Source organism: Penicillium hordei (assembly GCF_028827395.1).
Source record: "Penicillium hordei strain IBT 12815 chromosome Unknown utg000002l_segment0_segment0, whole genome shotgun sequence".
Classification (NCBI taxonomy): Eukaryota; Fungi; Ascomycota; class Eurotiomycetes; order Eurotiales; family Aspergillaceae; genus Penicillium; species Penicillium hordei.
The window spans coordinates 1842213-1859314 of record NW_026623143.1 but is presented as its reverse complement, the minus strand read 5'-3'; the positions used below and the strand labels follow the sequence as shown (position 1 = coordinate 1859314).

Sequence of the window (17102 nt, the reverse complement as noted above, 5' to 3'; positions counted from 1 at the left end):
TTAGGATAATCAGTGATATGAGGAATAGGATAGTTGAGAGGAGATTCATGATAGTAGTAATATGAGGCAGTACCTGGATTATTCATATAACCAGTACCCAGACGATTCAGGCAACGGAAGAGCTTTGCTGTAATCATATCCTTCGAATCTTCTCGTACTCGGGCAAAGCCCAATTGACCATCCATTCACATTCGAGGATCTGCTTCGCAGAAGAGCGATTTTCAGACCTGAATTTAAGCATTGACTTCAACATCTTAAGAATAGCATCCCTTTCGGCCGGTTCAATGCACGGCATACCTTTCCTCTGTCGAGGCTCCTGCATATCTTGTTCGAATCTGTCCTCCCACGACCGGTAAGGGACCCGGTTGATCGGCTTCCCATCTTCCGTGAATCTACTATGTCGCCCCTCCCATTTGTGCCACCATTCCGGGGGCAGCATACCAAGTGCATCGACTTGCTCGCAAGTAATGCTATCTTCGGTCGCAAACATGTCGTCAAAAAGTGAGTTCTGACCTATGGTGTTCCATAAAGAGCATCCGAGGGACCAGATGTCTGATGGGAATGACATAGGCTTATGTGGCTCGAACTGAACCTCTGGTGGTCGGGAAACAAGCGGAGTGTGGGACTCAAACCTCTGTTGCTTGGTAGGGGAGAAGGCCTCACCGAAATCGCTGAGTAGGATTTTGGCTTCTGGGGGTTTGAGTTTGTCACTTGCCTCACCAAGCCAGATTGGTAAAACGGCCCGTGATGGGATATTCGGTGGGAGCGGTTGCCCATCAAAACGTCTTATTGCTTCAAATTCCGGTTCTCCGTACTTTTTGTACAATCCCTCCACAGAAAGTTGGCTTAGGTCAAATGGCAACTGGAGGAGAACATTTCCAGCATGGAGATCTCCGTGAACGAATCCCTGGGAGTGGACGTACTCAACTGCAAGGACTAGCTGTGCCGCCAAGGCTCGAGCAACCTCTAATTGGAAAAGGCGGTTATATGAGGCATCTTTTGCCTCGGAGAGACTCATCCTTGCCGGGATTGTCACGTAACAATGGTGCGTACCATTCGATCCTTGAATCCTGAATCTGTCTAGTACCGATGGTATCAGTGTCTTTCCTATGCTAGTGCTTGAGCTTTGTTGCGAGTTGGAAAGTTCTGAAAGGACGCTGAATTCAAGCGGGTTCGAATCCGCGGTACACACTTTGATGGCGACATATTTGCCATTTTTTTGATCTCGAGCCAGCCAGATTGTCGAGTACGTGCCGTGACCAAGTTTTTGAACCACTTGATAGCGATTGTGAATATGATCACCGATTGTCATGGAGTGATAACCTCCCATGCGATAGCTTTCCAGTTTTTCCACTCCTTCGATGGGCTCATAAAGGTGATGCGAGGAATCATCACCCTTGGGAGAGTGAGACATAAGAGCAGCCGTGCAGAAAAAGCCGCGAATTTGATTTTGGTAATGCTGAGTTTGTCTGGCTTTGCTGGAAGTGGAATGAAGACGAGAAAGCAATAAACACGTCTGGAAAGGCCGAAATGGGGATGAGATCAAATTCCTCATGGTACAGCTAGCTCTGAAGCTGAATTTCACTCATGTTAAAACAATCGTGACAAGGTTGGGACACAAGCCTCGCGTAGATAATAGGTTCATGTTCGAGGTTGCCCGAAGACACGCGCCAAGGGTCGATCGAAATAGTCCTCTTCCGGGAGATGATTCCCAAAGAGCAACCAACTTTGGAGGTATCCACTCATCTTTACCGGGCGTCAAATAAAACGGTACCGCTCCACAACAGTGAAAAGTACGCGCCAGGATCTGGGTGTGAGAATTTCGGGATGTATTCAGTCTCTGTTATGGTAATTTAGGTATTCTAATTTCTGCCAGTCTAAAAACAGGCCCTAGAAAATCAGGCATCAGACCCCTGGCCGCTATGCACCTTCGCACCCGTTTCCACATCTCACCCATCGGATATAGCAGCGAAGAAGCTCATCCCAAAATCCACTCTCTGGAATTGAGAGGGCACCACGAAATTGTAAGAACTCTAAGTCCTCTGGGGAGATGTTAGCCGGCAAGGGTTTAAAAACCGCCTCGGTTTCATCCGCTTGACCACCTAACCTTCCAAAGGTGGATTTCAATTCAGTCTGACTCATGCTCGAAATGCTGTCGACCCAACTCTTCCGTCTCCATAGTCAATTCCTCCACGAATAGAGAGCTCAAGAAACCCAGTACTCCAAAAGCTGCCAGTTCATACCAGACTGTCTGCATGGCGTCCTTGTATGCATCTCGAATGAGGTCCCGTAGATCAGGAGAGATGTCGGCTGTTCGCAAATAGGGAATAAAGCTCACAGCCTCACTAGGGTCTTTCAATAATTCCAAAGAAGTAGGTAAATCGATGCCGCTAATCCTATTGGCGAGGACACTGCTAAATGTAGTGGCACCAACTGCAAGACCAATAAGGGCACCGAATAGCCTGAATGCGACCATTATTCCCATTGCGAGACCCTGGTCATCGGGTGTAGCACTGGCTTGCATTGGGATAGGAGGGACGCTGAAGATTGTGCCAATACCAATCCCCGCAATCACCTGGAAACTAGTAGTTATAGCTACCGAGGAAGATTGGTCCCATAGTGAGAAGAGACCACAGCCAACAGCGAGGAAAACCCATCCAGACCAAATTTCCCACATATATTTCCGAAAGAAGTCAACGGCGAAGGCAGCAATTCCCGTAAAGACAAAGACCACACAGCAGAATGGTAGGATCGAGATCGAAGATTTCAACGGTGCTTCGAGGTAGACCGCTTGGAAAAATAGTGGAAGATACTGTAGAAGAGTATAAAGCACGAAGCCATGGATAAAGCTTCCAAGTAGAGACATTTGTGCCGTTCTCGAGCTAAAGATACGGTAGGGGAAGACAGCGTTAGTCTGATAACCCTCGTAAAATGCAAATCCCACCAAAATCAAAACACCAATGATTAGCGGAACGATCGTTCGCCACGACCCCCAAGGGTACATATTCCCTGCCCAACTAAGCGGTAGGGCGAAAAGAATACAACCGGCCGTAAATAGTAGCATTCCAAGCCAGTCGATACGGCTAGGTTGAAGGGACTGATCAATTGGTCTCAGGCGCATAAAGAAAATAGCCAGAAAGAGGGCAATGCCAATTATAGGTAGGTTAATCCAGCCGATCCATCTCCACGTAACAAACTCACTAAAGACTGCACCGAGAATGGGACCCGCGATGCACCCTGTAGCCATTGGAAGCGAAAGTAATCCAATATATACAGCCCTCTCTTGCAGAGTAGTGATATCGGCGATAATAACCTCACTTAGGACGTCAAGTCCGCCTCCGCCTAGTCCTTGCAGAACACGTCCTACAATCAGAACTGCCATGTTTTTCGCGACGGCAAAGACAATCGATCCAGTACCGAAAAGGGTAAAAGCCGTATAAAGAGGAGTCTTACGGCCGTAGATGTCTGAGAAACTGGTATAAATAGGCTGGATAACCACGACTGCTACTGTAAAGGAGATGTTGGCCCAAAACGCGGTCAAAGTCGTGCCGGAAAGTTCATCGGTGATGGCCTATAGAGAGGAAGGGTTAGGTGAACTCAATGATCGTTTGAATTGAAGGACTGGTTATTGAATTACCGGGATTGCAACGGCCAACGTAGTGGCATCCAGGGACACCAAGAATACCATTAATAGCAAAGCTATAAATGCAAGATAGAATGACAGAGGCTTTCGCTTCCGGCTCCGTTGCCCTGTTTCGGGGTCGGTTGGTGCTAAGATATTTGATACATCTTTTTTCTCCGTACAGTCGCATTCAGATTGGGTTTGAGATTGTGCTTGACACTGGGACTGAGACGGAGTTTTGAGATCTCCTAATGACTGGTCGGAACATTCTTTCGTGTTTGGTGGTGCGGTTTGTATTGGTGAAGACATTCTTTGGGTATTTTGGAATAAATCGAAGATTGATACTCGAATTTCTCCCTTAGAGGAGCAAAATGGCTACAAATATGCACATAGCCAAGGGCTGTTTGAAGTGATTAGTAATGAGGTAGATTGGTAATCGAGCTCCAGGGGTATCTCCCGTTGTTACATTCACCAATTTAATTTATGTGATAAGATTGAAAGAAATGGCGCGATATAATCCTTGTCGTTATGTACGCGTTATCTCACTGTTAAGCCGCCAGAAGGGGGTCCAGACAAAGAAACAAGAGTTTAAGCGGGTGGCGTAAGGGGACCGACTGACTTCCGGGAAATTCGGAAGATCGACGAAGCTTGGGATGCTGTGCCAGAGGATTTCTTGAATATTCTTATTGAGAGTATGCCTAGCCGGTGCCTGGCGGTTATTAAAGCTAAATGGGGGCCTACTACTTACTAGATATTGTTGTATAATAGTAAGAAATGAAATTGAGAGTTGAGAAAGATATGTTGTATATGTTGTAATAGTAAGAAATTAAAAGTTGAGAGTTTGAGAACCCTGTTTTTTAAAGAAAAAATGTAGTACGACTTTGTAAAATACCATATTAAATACTACGCTAATTTATACGCTAAAATTCATAAGTTGTACATCGACTACCTCCGATGCCTTGTTCATTGGTTCGAAAGCATCCAATGAGAACTTTTCTGTCCATGATTGAGTTTTAATCTATAGTAATTCTGGCCCTCGGAGAAAAAAGTACCATAGTAATTCGATTTGCCGCCGAGAATCTGCTGGCGATTTCACAGCACAGTATGGCGTGTGGTTATCTTATGCTTTTTTGGCCTCAGCGTCTTTCGATAGCTAACTAAGATACTTTCAAGATCGAATCTACACAATTGTTCCCGAAATGGGCCTCAATGATCATGCTGGTAAGTCTGGGGGTATATATGTACCTTCTGCAGTTTATTCTGTACAGAGAGATTTCAAACTTACGTGGGGTCTTTAGCCTGCTGCCAATGTAGACACAAAAAGATACGCTGCAGCCGGGAACGCCCACAGTGTTTTAACTGTGCCAGGCTAGGATATCGATGTGAATGGTCAGAAAAAGGAAAGAAACCTAATCAGACGAAGAAACTGTGAGTTGTTGATCAGAACTACATGCCGGGGTGCTGGTATCAAACCCGTGATCCCGAGCAATATTCTAAATGCTCTCTAGATCGAATGAGATTACCGACCTACGCAACCGAGTTGAAACCTTGGAAACCCTTGTAGCCACAATGTATGGCTCGCTGCATGTTCCCCGTATTCCCGCAAAAGCACTGGCCATCTTCGACGCCGATAGCAACTCTGGACCCTCGGATTGCAAGAAAGCGGAGTTGAACGGATATGGAAATAATATACTTGGACAGGAACATACGCGGTGGAACTTTGAGACCCCATTAAAGCATCAGGGGACGGAACCAGGGAACTCTTCGGACCTATATGGCGGTAAATTGGGTGCTTTTACCCCAGTTGAGCAGCAGCAACAAGATATCTATACACGGTCCCACGAGGTATCATGTCTCCCTCTTGAACTGGCACACGTCCAGTCAGTGCTTACAGACATGAACCAATGCCCATTGGCTCCTGGAGCTGGAGAGCAAGCAAACTACTATACAGGTCTTTTTTAGAGAAGTTGGTATGAAACCGCGTGACACGGATACAAAATACATTGACCACCACAAAGGTTCTACGGGTCTTGGTGGATTAATAGTTAAGTCCAAGGGCGATATTCACCTTGTCTTGAGAAACCTCTTCAACGTAGAACGGGAATTATGTTCAAGCAATGAATTCAAGGGTTGCGCTTTGCAATTCCATTTGTTTAACAAGCAGCATGGTCTTCACTGAAGAATAATCCTTTCAGATATTCGTAAAAGTCGCGATGTCTTTCTAGGTTCATACGCCATTTCCATTCGCTTCCGCTGCGGCCTGCTGAGCTTGCACCCGCCGTGCAGCTGTGGGTATTTTACCACTACCTTTACCACTGGCTTCGATATCAAGCATCTCTTGTGCCCATTCACAAATTGTCTCTGCAAGCTTCTCCACTTCCTCTTTGGTATTAGTGGCATGAAATACGACACGCAGACGGCCTTGCCCTTTAGGAACCACAGGGTAGTCGATAGGAAAGGCACAAATGCCGGCCAGCTGCATGTGATAGCACAGCCAGAGGGTATACCGCTGACGGGTCATTACTGGAACCACCTGCGTGAGGAATGGGCGAGACTCCCAGTCCTCAGCAAGTGGAATAGAGAGAATACCCTCTTCGTTCGCCTCGTCCCAGACTGGATTTTCTGTGATGGTTTCAAAGAAGTATTTCACCAGATGTTGGATATTGTCTTGCAACTATGGTGACTATTAGAATACTTTAGATGTTATTTCGGGAAGACCACACATACCGGCTGCGTCTGGCCACTGTTCATAAGCTTGTACCCGGCAGTGATAGCAGCAACCATGGGAAAAGAAGGTGCAGTCGAATAGATGAAGCAGCGAGCATTGTTAATCAGTATCTCACGAATGGTGCGATTGGAAACCACAACAGCTGGATCGAAAATGTTAGCTAAAGTACGAAGCACTTAAGTATTCTTGAAAGCAGTAACAGACCTCCTGTTGTAGCTAATGCCTTTCCATAAGTATGCATACGGATTGCAATTTCATTTTCAAGGCCCAGCTCACTTACAAAGCCTCGTCCCTGACGCCCAAAAACACCCGTGGTATGCGCTTCATCAACCAAAAATTGGGCATTTCCATCAGGGAAGAGCTCTTTGGCAACATCGACAAGCTCCCGTAGAGGCGCAACGTCGCCATCCATGCTATACATCGACTCCAGGCAGATCAGCACAGACCGCTTGCCCTCCTTGATGAGTGGCTCGGTGTTGAGAACATGCGATAAGACTTCACGGAAGTCTTCGACATCATTGTGCCTGAACGATTCCTTACACAATGCTTTGCTTGCGAGCATGCCCTCATGCATACTAGCGTGGCACAACGCGTCAAAAACGATAGCATCGCCTGGTCGCGGAATGGCGGCCATGATGGCTGTATTGGCCTCAAAGCCCGAGTGGAAAAGCAGAGCACTCTCACCGCTATGGAATTCCGCAATTGTAGCCTCCGCATTTTCAATGTATGCGTTGTTCCCGTTCAAGAGACGCGAGCCACCGGCACCAAGTTCAAAGTTTGGGTTCTCCGCTAGCTCTTGGAGGAAAGCCTCGCGAATGAGTCCGCTAGCAGTGAGATGGAGAAAGTCTAGAGTGCTGAAGTCAATGCTTCCTGGAGCGGGCTCGTTGCTTCGGACCATGAAGACGCTGCGCTCGGCGCGACGTAGGTCGAGCGCCTCTTCCAAGTTGCGGTAGAATCTGGGAGCATTGCGCAAGGAGGGAGCCTTGGCTGTATGGTTTGGGAACCAATTCGCAAGGAGTGTAGGGTTTGCCATTTTTGCAGTAGATATAAAGACCCGGGAGTTTTTTTGACTGTTTGCGAGGACTTACTATCAAGATCTGAACATTAGAGGCGCGTTTCTTTTCTTATCTTCGAGGACTCTTGCTTCCGGATATTACAGTTTGATGATTTGTATTTTATTACGTATGACTTGGTAGACCTCTAGGGTTCTCTTCGGTCTCTTCATCCCTGGATCCCAAAAATAACCAGCAAATAAAACTCAATCGATGATCCGAAAACATCATCTATTCTCATAGCGTATGCAGAGCAAATTGTGTGCCTTGTGGCGCCTTTTTAAGGCTGATTTGAATGTGTTCTCGTATATGCAATCCGCATCTCACACTCCTGCGCGAATTGCGAATTGCAAGGTTCCTAGGCCAATCATTTCCCATTGTTATGATGAATCTTCATTTGCCAATGTTTTATTTCCCTAAAATAAAATAGATAGGACACGGAACCCGTACGGGCAGCGGGACCCGAGGTTACATACACTCTGACATGTATGTACATACTAAAGAGGGGCCCCTGCAACGGAGGCAGCAGGGGTAGCGACAAGCCTGCGAAACAGGGTGAAAGCAAAGTCGTCTACTGGGAGTAGTAGGGTGCTAGAAACAAGTGGGGCCACCCACGTTCTGACGTTGCCGCGGCCAACGGAGCCCGTCCACAATCTGCAAGGAAGTGGAGCCCTGCACGGTTCACGCCTGGTAAACGCAATAATGTCTTTCGTATATGTGACTTCAACTCGGGTTAGCTGGCACTATGAGATTTGATATCGGTGGTAAGTCTACCTAGGTATGAATGCCATATTTATGATTACACGTAATAGAATATTGGATAATATTGGGAAAGTTCATAGTAGAAAATATATATATTCAATGGACGACTCCTAATGTCAAACCCAAAATCCGAATATCTGGGACTTCCCTCTTGATATATGTGCCATCTGTTAAGCCCGTCTCTCCTTGGTTCACGATAGTCATGACAGTGCAAATCTTGGGCGAGCCCAATCAGCCTAATGGAAACTCTCCAAATGGCGATGGTATCTACGAAAATTTCCTTGAGGTAAACAGGACCAACGGATCCAATTGCTCCATCAGCAACGGCCATTTCGAACACCAGGAAACCGATACTTTCAAGCCCATTGCCATCTGTGGAATGTCCTGCAGGCTGCCCGGGGGCATTGAATCCCCTCAGGAACTGTGGGATTTTCTCATGAGCAAAGGCGATGCTCGCTCACGGATCCCGGCATCACGATATAATATCGACGCCTACTACTCACCAGTCGATAAACCAGGGACTGTCAAGACAGAGTACGGATACTTCCTGAAAAATAATCTTGGGTTGTTCGACAGCTCATCTTTCACAATGTCTCCCATGGAGCTTGCTCGATGCGATCCTCAACAACGTTTGATGCTGGAAGTGGCACGCGAATGCATTGAAGATGCTGGGGAGACTGAATGGAAAGGGCGCCGTATTGGTGTCTATGTGGGGAATTTTGGCGAGGACTGGAATGAGATGATGGATCGCGATGACCAGCAATACGGAGTGTATCGCCTTGCAGGGTCGGGCGATTTTGCGCTTTCAAATCGCATCTCCTATGAAATGGATTTGCAGGGACCTAGGTATGTTCCCGTGAAACCTAAAATGCACATATCATAGGCTAATGACTTGAAGTATGACAATCCGAACCGCATGCTCGTCCTCACTGGTTAGTTTGAATGAAGCATGTCTAGCAATAGCACGAGGCGACTGCTCATCTGCGATTGTTGGAGGAACCAGCTTGATATTGACACCAAGTATGACTATCAAGCTGTCGGAGCAGGGTGTGCTATCCGCCGATGGGTCATGTAAGACCTTCTCATCCGATGCCAATGGATATGGTCGCGGGGAGGCTGTTAATGGTCTGTATATCAAACCTCTGGCGGATGCTCTAAGGGACGGAAATCCTGTCAGAGCTGTCATTAGAGCCACGGCCACAAACCATGACGGAAAAACGCCTGGAATGACATATCCAAGCTCGGAAGCGCAAGAAGCCTTGATAAGGCACGCGTACAAGATTGCGGGCATCTCAGACTTTTCTGAAACTGCCTTTGTCGAATGCCACGGGACTGGAACATTGGTCGGTGACCCAGTCGAAACCAAAGCGGTTGCTAAGGTTTTTGGCAATTCTGGAACTTATATTGGTTCTGTCAAGCCTAACCTAGGCCACTCTGAGGGCGCATCTGGTCTCACCTCCGTTATCAAGGCAGTTCTTGCACTTGAAAATCGCACAATTCCTCCTAACATCAAGCTTGGTATGCCGAATAAAAATATCCCATTCGAATCGGCTAAATTAACGGTTCCTGTGGAGCCAACTCCATGGCCAACTTTATCGAAAGAGCGGATCTCTGTTAACTCATTTGGTATTGGCGGAAACAATGCCCACGTCATTTTGGACTCGGCGGCGAGCCATCGTGCATCGGCCCAGTTTGAAGAAGCCTCTGACAACCCACAGTTACTTGTATACTCAGCAACCTCCCCCGAGTCACTGCAAAGAAGTATAGAGAAATATACTACATACCTCGGCCGCTACCCCGAGCGTATTGAAGACCTCGCTTTCACTCTGGCCAATCGACGCCAGCATCATTCACACCGAGCCTTTGTGGTGTCTAGCAGGGAGAAACCTGGAGCACCATCCCCACTGATGAAGCCTATTAACTCATCCAACGTGGTAATGGTTTTCACGGGACAAGGCGCCCAGTGGCCACAGATGGGGCGAGCTCTCTTGCGCTCTAACCAAGTCTTCAAAAGCACCATCCAAGAGCTTGATAAGCACCTGAAAGCACTCAGGGAGGAAGGGCCGAGTTGGACAATCGAAGCCGAGTTGCGCAAACCCGCCAAGACCAGCAAATTGGCCACCGCGGAACTATCTCAGCCGCTTTGCACTGCTCTTCAGATTGCTCTTGTGGACAGTCTGGCGGCCATTGGCATAATTCCGAGTGCAGTTGTCGGTCATTCGAGTGGTGAGATTGCAGGAGCGTATGCATCCGGTGCCCTCACAGCCCAGGAGGCAATTATAGTTGCTTTCCATCGCGGTGTGGTGGCCAAGAAGCAATCTCGGGCTGGAGCTATGGCAGCTATTGGATTGGGTTGGGCTGATGTCAAACCCTTCTTGATTCCTACTGTCGATGTCGCTTGTGAAAATTCACCCAGAAGTGTGACTCTATCTGGTGATGCTGATAAGGTTGAGGAGGTTGTTGCCGCAATTCAAAAGGCACGCCCAGATGTTCTCGCACGTCTTCTGAAGGTTGAAAAGGCGTACCACTCGTATCATATGGCCGAGGTCGGTGATGAATATTACCGTCTTGTGGGACCAAAGATGTTCGGACGCTCTGCTTCCAAGTTATTCTTCTCTAGTGTCACAGGGGAGCTACTGGAAGAGAATGAGAAGTTGGACGCGAAGTATTGGCAACGGAACTTGGAGTCTCCAGTTCTATTCTCCAGTGCAGTTTCTCGCATTGCAGATCATCCTGTTGGGAAGAACGCTGTCTTCCTGGAAATTGGGCCACATTCAGCTTTGGCTGGTCCGGTTCGTCAGATTCTAACAGAAAAGTCAGTCCAAGCCCCATATATCGCGACGATTCTGCGGGGGGGAACTGCACAGAGTCATTCCTGTCAGCCATCGGCAAACTATACACACTACATATTCCAATCGACTTTAAGGCAATGGTACCCGACGGTATCTGTCTTGCTGGTTTACCACAATATCCCTGGAATCACCAAAAGAGCTATTGGTTCGAAAACCGCGTCACCCAGGAGTGGCGGCAACGTCAGTATCCTTATCATGACCTTCTAGGCGTGCGGTCCACCGAAAGCGCTAGTTTCCTACCTACTTGGCGCAACGTGTTTCAAATCGACAATGTGCCGTGGGTGCGGGATCACAAAGTCAGTAATGATATCGTCTTTCCCTTCGCCGCCTACGTAGCAATGGCCGGAGAGGCAGTACGCCAAACCAGCGGTATCCAAGAGGGATTCACTGTTCGAAACGTTGAAGCCATCATGGCACTCATTATTTCCGAAGATTCTCCTGTAGAAATTGTGACCACATTTCAACGCGACGAGGCTGATAGTGACTGGTGGAAATTCACTATCGGCTCTCACAACGGCCATTTTTGGACAAGACACTGTGAGGGTGAAGTTACCGCTTTACAACATACTTTGGGCTGTTGTGATATTATCGAAGAGCTTCCCCGCAAGATTCTCACCCAGAGCTGGTATGATGTTCTGCGTCGTGCAGGCCTTGACTTTGGGCCTCGCTTTCAATGTCTTGATAACATGCGAGCTTCAACCACCGGGGCCCCGGGCCGCTCGACTGCGACTATCTATAACAAAACTCAGGGTGACGAGAAAATGTACCATCAGCATCCTGTTGCTATCGATGCCGCTTTGCAACTGATGGTATGTGCTGCTGCGTACGGAATTGGCCTCAAGCACCGAAACAATGTCGCGACGGGAGTGGGTGAGCTCAACGTTTTGCGAAGCCCGGGGAATTCCCTTGCTGGCGTTGGAACGGGATCATTTACACAAAATGGCTCCACACGCGGGAACGGGTACTGTGTGGCAGGAAAACAAGTCGTTATACGCATGTCAGGAGTTAAGCATAACATTCTGGAGGCTCCTCGGAAAGAGGAATTGCACGCCGCGGCTCATGTAACGTGGCAACCGCATATTGACTTCGTTGACGTTACAAAGTTAATCAAGCCATCTTTCGACAAGGCTGTGTACATGTCAACACTCAATGAGCTGGCACAGCTCTGCATCCTGCACTCGTGGATTTCTATCTCATCTCTGAAGCCGACGGCCCCTCACTTGCTCAAGTACCGGGCTTGGATCGAGTCACAGGCAAACTCAACGGGGCTTTCTTCACCAACCTGGCAGACTCTGCGTAGCCGGGGCCTTCGTGAAAGAATTGAGCGCCGGGTCGAACATCTCTCACAAACCCCAGCTGCGCCTGCGGCCTCTGCCCTTTTCAATGCAAACAATATACTGGAAGGCATATTTACAGGCAAAGGAGATGCCTTGGACATCATAAACGATGGCAATACCCACGATCAGCTCTATGCATTCATCGAAACATTTGACATCTCTCCCCTCGTTACTATCATTGCTCATACTCGTCCCAACTTACGGGTTCTTGAATTAGGAGCCGGTAAAGGCACATCTACATCCAAAATATTGGAGGCATTAGGATCATCGTTTTCCAAATACACATTCTCCAATGTGTCATCGGTCCACTTTCAAGCGGCCAAAGAGCAGTTCAAGGGCGTATCCAAGCTGGAATTTTCTGTTCTGGACATTGGAAAGGATCTGGAAGAGCAAGGGTTTGCAGACCGACAGTACGACCTTATTATTGCCACAAACGCGGTTCATCTCACAGAGAGCCATTCACGCAGCCTGGGAAACTTGCGTGCTCTGACTTCAGAGGGAGGAAGACTCTTGCTTCAGGAATTGTGTCCTTCAACCAAGTGGATGACCTACATTCTTGGCCTGTCGCCCATATGGTGGTCGGCAGCGGCAGATGAGCGCCCGCGTGACTTCTTGGATGTAGGGGAATGGGAGCAAAAGCTAGCACAGGCAGGCTTTGATAATGTGAAAGCAATTCATGATGCAGATGAGCCGTTCCAGCTCAGTGCAGCTTTTGTTGCCCAACCAAGGGGGTACATGGGCCCGCCCAAAAAGGTTACCCTGCTCTGCCCAAGTAAAACAAGTTGCTCTGACTCAGTTGTTGAGGAACTTAAGAAGCGCAATTTTGAAGTCACCTTCTGCACACTTGATGACACTCCACCCACTGGCAACGATATCATTTCACTTCTGGATCAGGGGGCCTCTTTCTTTGAGGGTTTATCGGCGAATGTATTCGCTCGTCTGAAGGACTTCATTTGCTCTGTGAGCGATGTTGGAATCTTCTGGATCATCCCTCCTACATCCGAAAACCCACAATATGCCCAGACCCTAGGTTTCGCTCGAACTATGCGCTCCGAGTTTGGAATTGACTTCGCCGTTTGTGAGACGGCTACTTTCGACAATACTGCTCTTGATGTCTTTGAGCGATTCCAAACTCGAGCGGAGTCCACATCTCTCCATGCTGATATGGAGTATGCCATTCATGAAGGAGAAGTAAGTGTTCCTCGGATCCATCCATTCTCCCTTGGAGGAGACCTAGTCAGGCCATCCGAAGATGATCATCTTGCCTTGACTACAAGTAAGCCTGGCCGGCTGTCAGATATACATTGGGAATACCGCCCGGCTACTCTATTGGGGAGTGATGATGTCGAGATCGAGGTTTACTCAGTGGGATTAAATCACCGAGTAAGTTTCATGCGCATGATACGCTGAATTGACCACGCTGACATGATGATCAGGATATCTCTATCGCAACCGGATCCACAGAGGTCTCTGATCTCGCTTTCGGACAGGAAGTAGCAGGTATAATCCGCCGGGTGGGTCATGGTGTGAAGGATCTCAAGGTTCATGATCGCGTCATGGCTTTGGGACAAGGAACTCTTGCATCTGTTATTGTCCAATCGGAGGCACTTTGCGTGCGGCTTTCCGAGGGTCTTACCTTCAATGATGCTGCCTACCTATCGCTCGTCTACACTACTGCAATCTATGCCTTGAGCCATGTCGCACGTTTGACGAAAGGCCAGGTATGTACCAACTACCCACAATGCACGTTGAAGCTAACATGTCATTATAGTCAATTTTGATCCAGCGTGGGGCCACCCGCATAGGAATTGCTACCATCCAGATTGCGCAATTCTTAGAGGCTACTGTTTTCGCAACTGCCGATGATGAGGAGGAAGCAGCTCACCTGGTCCAGAATTTCCATGTTCCGCGAAGCCATATATATCTCACATCTGATCCCAAATTCCCAGAATCAGTGTTAGAATCGATAAATGCTTCAGGGGTGGACGTTGTGCTCAACTCTCTTCCTGGAGAGCTGAGCAATGCCTCCTGGGTCTGTGTTGCAGAGTTTGGAATTGTTATTGAGACTGAAAAGTCGGATATCAACGAGAAGCGAGACATCACTGCTGTCCGACCAAATCGCAGCTACTCTCTTGTTGACATGGGCCGTATTCAAGCGAGTAAACCGGAACTCATAAAGGAGTGAGTTTCTGTGATGTGTATAATCATAATCAAGAGTTAAAGCAATGCTAATCGCAGAAAGGCTGCTCACCGATACGTTGAAGTTGCTCGCCAACGGCACGATTCGCCTCATTCAACCGACAAAGGTTTTCGATGTATCCCATATCCAGACCGCGTTTTCTGAGCTGCAGGGTTCTCCAGCGAGTAACGTTGTTGTTGAATTGCGCAAATCCGATGGAACTGGATTTGTTGTCGAAAATGCTGTTAGGGGATCCATAACTCCTCAATTCGACTCTTCTGCGTCTTATCTTTTAATTGGAGGTCTCGGTGGTCTTGGGCGATGCGTTTCAACATGGATGGTGGAGCACGGTGCAAGGAACTTGATATTCCTGTCGCGGAGTGCGGGTAAAGGACCCGATAATCAAGGATTTGTGAATGAACTCGTCACAATGGGCTGTGAAGTACAGCTGATCCAGGGCAGCGTATCAGATCCAGAAGTTGTGGACCGCGCAATCAAGACAGCAATTGCTCCTCTCAAAGGCATATTGCAGATGTCTATGGTTCTACGAGATGTTGCATTCTCCAAGATGAGTTGGGAAGATTGGGAAGTGACAACAAAACCCAAGACCATTGGAACCTGGAACTTGCACAATGCGACACTTGCAGCAGGGATTGCCCTGGATTTCTTCACTTTGTTCAGTTCAATCTCGGGAGTGATTGGTCAGCCGGGTCAGGCCAATTATGCTGCAGCAAATACCTTCCTCAATGCATTCTGCAACTACCGTCAACAGCAGGGTCTGGCTGCATCAGTCATTGACTTCGGGCCCATTGACGGCGTTGGTGTTTTCTCTAAGAAGGATCATCTGCTGAGACAGCTAAAGAGTACTGGATTCTACTGTATTGGTGGAAAGGAAGTCCTCGACGGTTTGGTTGTGGCAACAGCTCCTCCATCCACGATGACCCGATCTGCATTCCTCCTTGGATTCGATTCGACACTTTCACTTGATAGTGACAAGAACCGCCTAGTGTGGCGCAATGATCCACGTATGGCGGCTTATCATAACCGCAAGGATGCTGGGTCTGCAGGTGAAGCATCTGGCAGTGATGGGTTGAAGGGGTTCTTGGCTTCCGCGCGCGGAGACCCCAGTACCTTGGAGACACCAGAGGCAGTTGAAACACTCGCTCGCGAGATCGGCTTGAAGGTCCTGAGTCTTCTATCCAAGGCCGACGAAGAGGTCAACACAAACCTGGGCCTTGCAGATCTTGGCATGGACTCGTTGGTCGCCATCGAGATGCGTATGTGGTGGAAACAGACCTTTCGGTTTGATATCAGTGTCTTAGAAATGATGGGTAAAGGGACATTGGGCGTGCTCGCTAAACATGCAGCAGATGGAATCAGAAAAAGCTTGGAGTAGGGTTTGTATGGAATTGCTTTAGCGTTTAGTTACCTATCGTACTCATCGGTATTAGGATCGGCAAGAGAAAGTGGTCAATTTCATTCTTCAGACAAATCGTACGTGGATTATTCTCGACATTTGCGTTTTTGTTTTTGATCTGCACCACATAATATCTGAGCAAAAGATTGCCCGGTTTTTTGTCTCGGTTTCAAGGACTCAAGACGCGTTGGTGGGGCCAATGGCTGGTCGGTTTCAACGAGTCAGCATAATACCTAGTTTCTACTATATATTCGGACTTAGTATTTGACATATCCCCTAGTTCTTAAAGCCTATATTTTTCTTATAATATCTATCGAGGATTATCTTTAGTCTATACTATCTAATAGAATTCGTCTAATTCTTAACTTTAATAGTTAGCTTCCTTTACTTAAAAGATCTATATCTTATATAGAAGGTAGTAAGATCCTTTCCTCCTAGCATTAAATAAATCCGATAGAAACCTTAATAGATATCGAGCTTTATATAAATCTTAGCTTTATTTATTTATTATAGCACCTTTAATTAAGGGTAGAGAGTAGTAGTCTTTATAATTGTATTTAGTCTTTAGAAGTTAATATAGAAATATAACCTTCCATCTAGCTTCTTCGCTATTAGGATTAGTAATATTGTAAAGAGATACTCTACAAGTCAGGGTAGGTGCCTGTCAATCAGGTAGAAGAAGGTAACAAGATAGGAAAGTCAAAGACTGTTTCTTGAGGAGCCGTTAGGCCTCCTCCATGTGGTCCAATTTATATACAGTCTCCCTATATTGATAGCTGACGAAAATGTGACACGTGGAGCGGGGTCCCGTTCCTGCGGGGAACCCTTCTCGGAAAGATAGGGAAACACGGGCGATTCCCCTCCGGAGAGGTCAAACCTCCTGTAGGCATGAGGCACCAATCTGGGAATGGCCTCATGTCTGGTTATATCGTAACAAATATATAAAAGAGGATAGTATCTAGATTATACTTCCGCCTCGAGTATAATATCGTAATTAACTCTAGGTCTATAAGATAGTAAGTTATTAGACTTCTTTTTCAAGAAAACTTCTATAAGATTATAGTATTCTTTTAGAAGCATCTTTTTAATCTTATCAATCTTAAGATTTTAGAGTGAAGTATTTTCTATATTAATAATATAGTCGATCTTATAT

The 17102-nt window shown here is 47.3% G+C and overlaps 5 protein-coding genes across 5 annotated transcripts; 2 read left to right on the top strand and 3 right to left on the bottom strand.

The window, feature by feature from the left end:
• Positions 1 to 133: 133 nt before the first annotated feature.
• N7537_003992 (uncharacterized protein) lies at positions 134 to 1414 on the bottom strand (the record flags this gene model as incomplete). The annotated part of the gene is made up of 1 exon (XM_056895050.1): positions 134 to 1414. The coding sequence occupies one exon, from the start codon at positions 1412 to 1414 to the stop codon at positions 134 to 136; it is 1281 nt and encodes a 426-aa protein (XP_056754798.1).
• A 714-nt stretch (positions 1415 to 2128) lies between these two features.
• On the bottom strand, positions 2129 to 3688 carry N7537_003991 (Major facilitator superfamily domain general substrate transporter; the record flags this gene model as incomplete). The annotated part of the gene is made up of 2 exons (XM_056895049.1): positions 2129 to 3571; positions 3638 to 3688. 2 exons carry the CDS (start codon positions 3686 to 3688, stop codon positions 2129 to 2131), a joined length of 1494 nt encoding a protein of 497 aa, XP_056754797.1.
• A 1503-nt stretch (positions 3689 to 5191) lies between these two features.
• On the top strand, positions 5192 to 5584 carry N7537_003990 (uncharacterized protein; the record flags this gene model as incomplete). Its single annotated transcript, XM_056895048.1, has 1 exon — positions 5192 to 5584. One exon carries the CDS (start codon positions 5192 to 5194, stop codon positions 5582 to 5584), a length of 393 nt encoding a protein of 130 aa, XP_056754796.1.
• Positions 5585 to 5849: 265 nt separating this feature from the next.
• On the bottom strand, positions 5850 to 7383 carry N7537_003989 (aminoacyl transferase sphA; the record flags this gene model as incomplete). Its single annotated transcript, XM_056895047.1, has 3 exons — positions 5850 to 6296; positions 6350 to 6492; positions 6555 to 7383. The coding sequence occupies 3 exons, from the start codon at positions 7381 to 7383 to the stop codon at positions 5850 to 5852; spliced, it is 1419 nt and encodes a 472-aa protein (XP_056754795.1).
• Positions 7384 to 8366: 983 nt separating this feature from the next.
• Positions 8367 to 15928, top strand: N7537_003988 (polyketide synthase; the record flags this gene model as incomplete). The annotated part of the gene is made up of 6 exons (XM_056895046.1): positions 8367 to 9010; positions 9063 to 10956; positions 11091 to 13736; positions 13790 to 14074; positions 14125 to 14534; positions 14596 to 15928. The coding sequence occupies 6 exons, from the start codon at positions 8367 to 8369 to the stop codon at positions 15926 to 15928; spliced, it is 7212 nt and encodes a 2403-aa protein (XP_056754794.1).
• Between the last annotated feature and the right edge of the window lie 1174 nt (positions 15929 to 17102).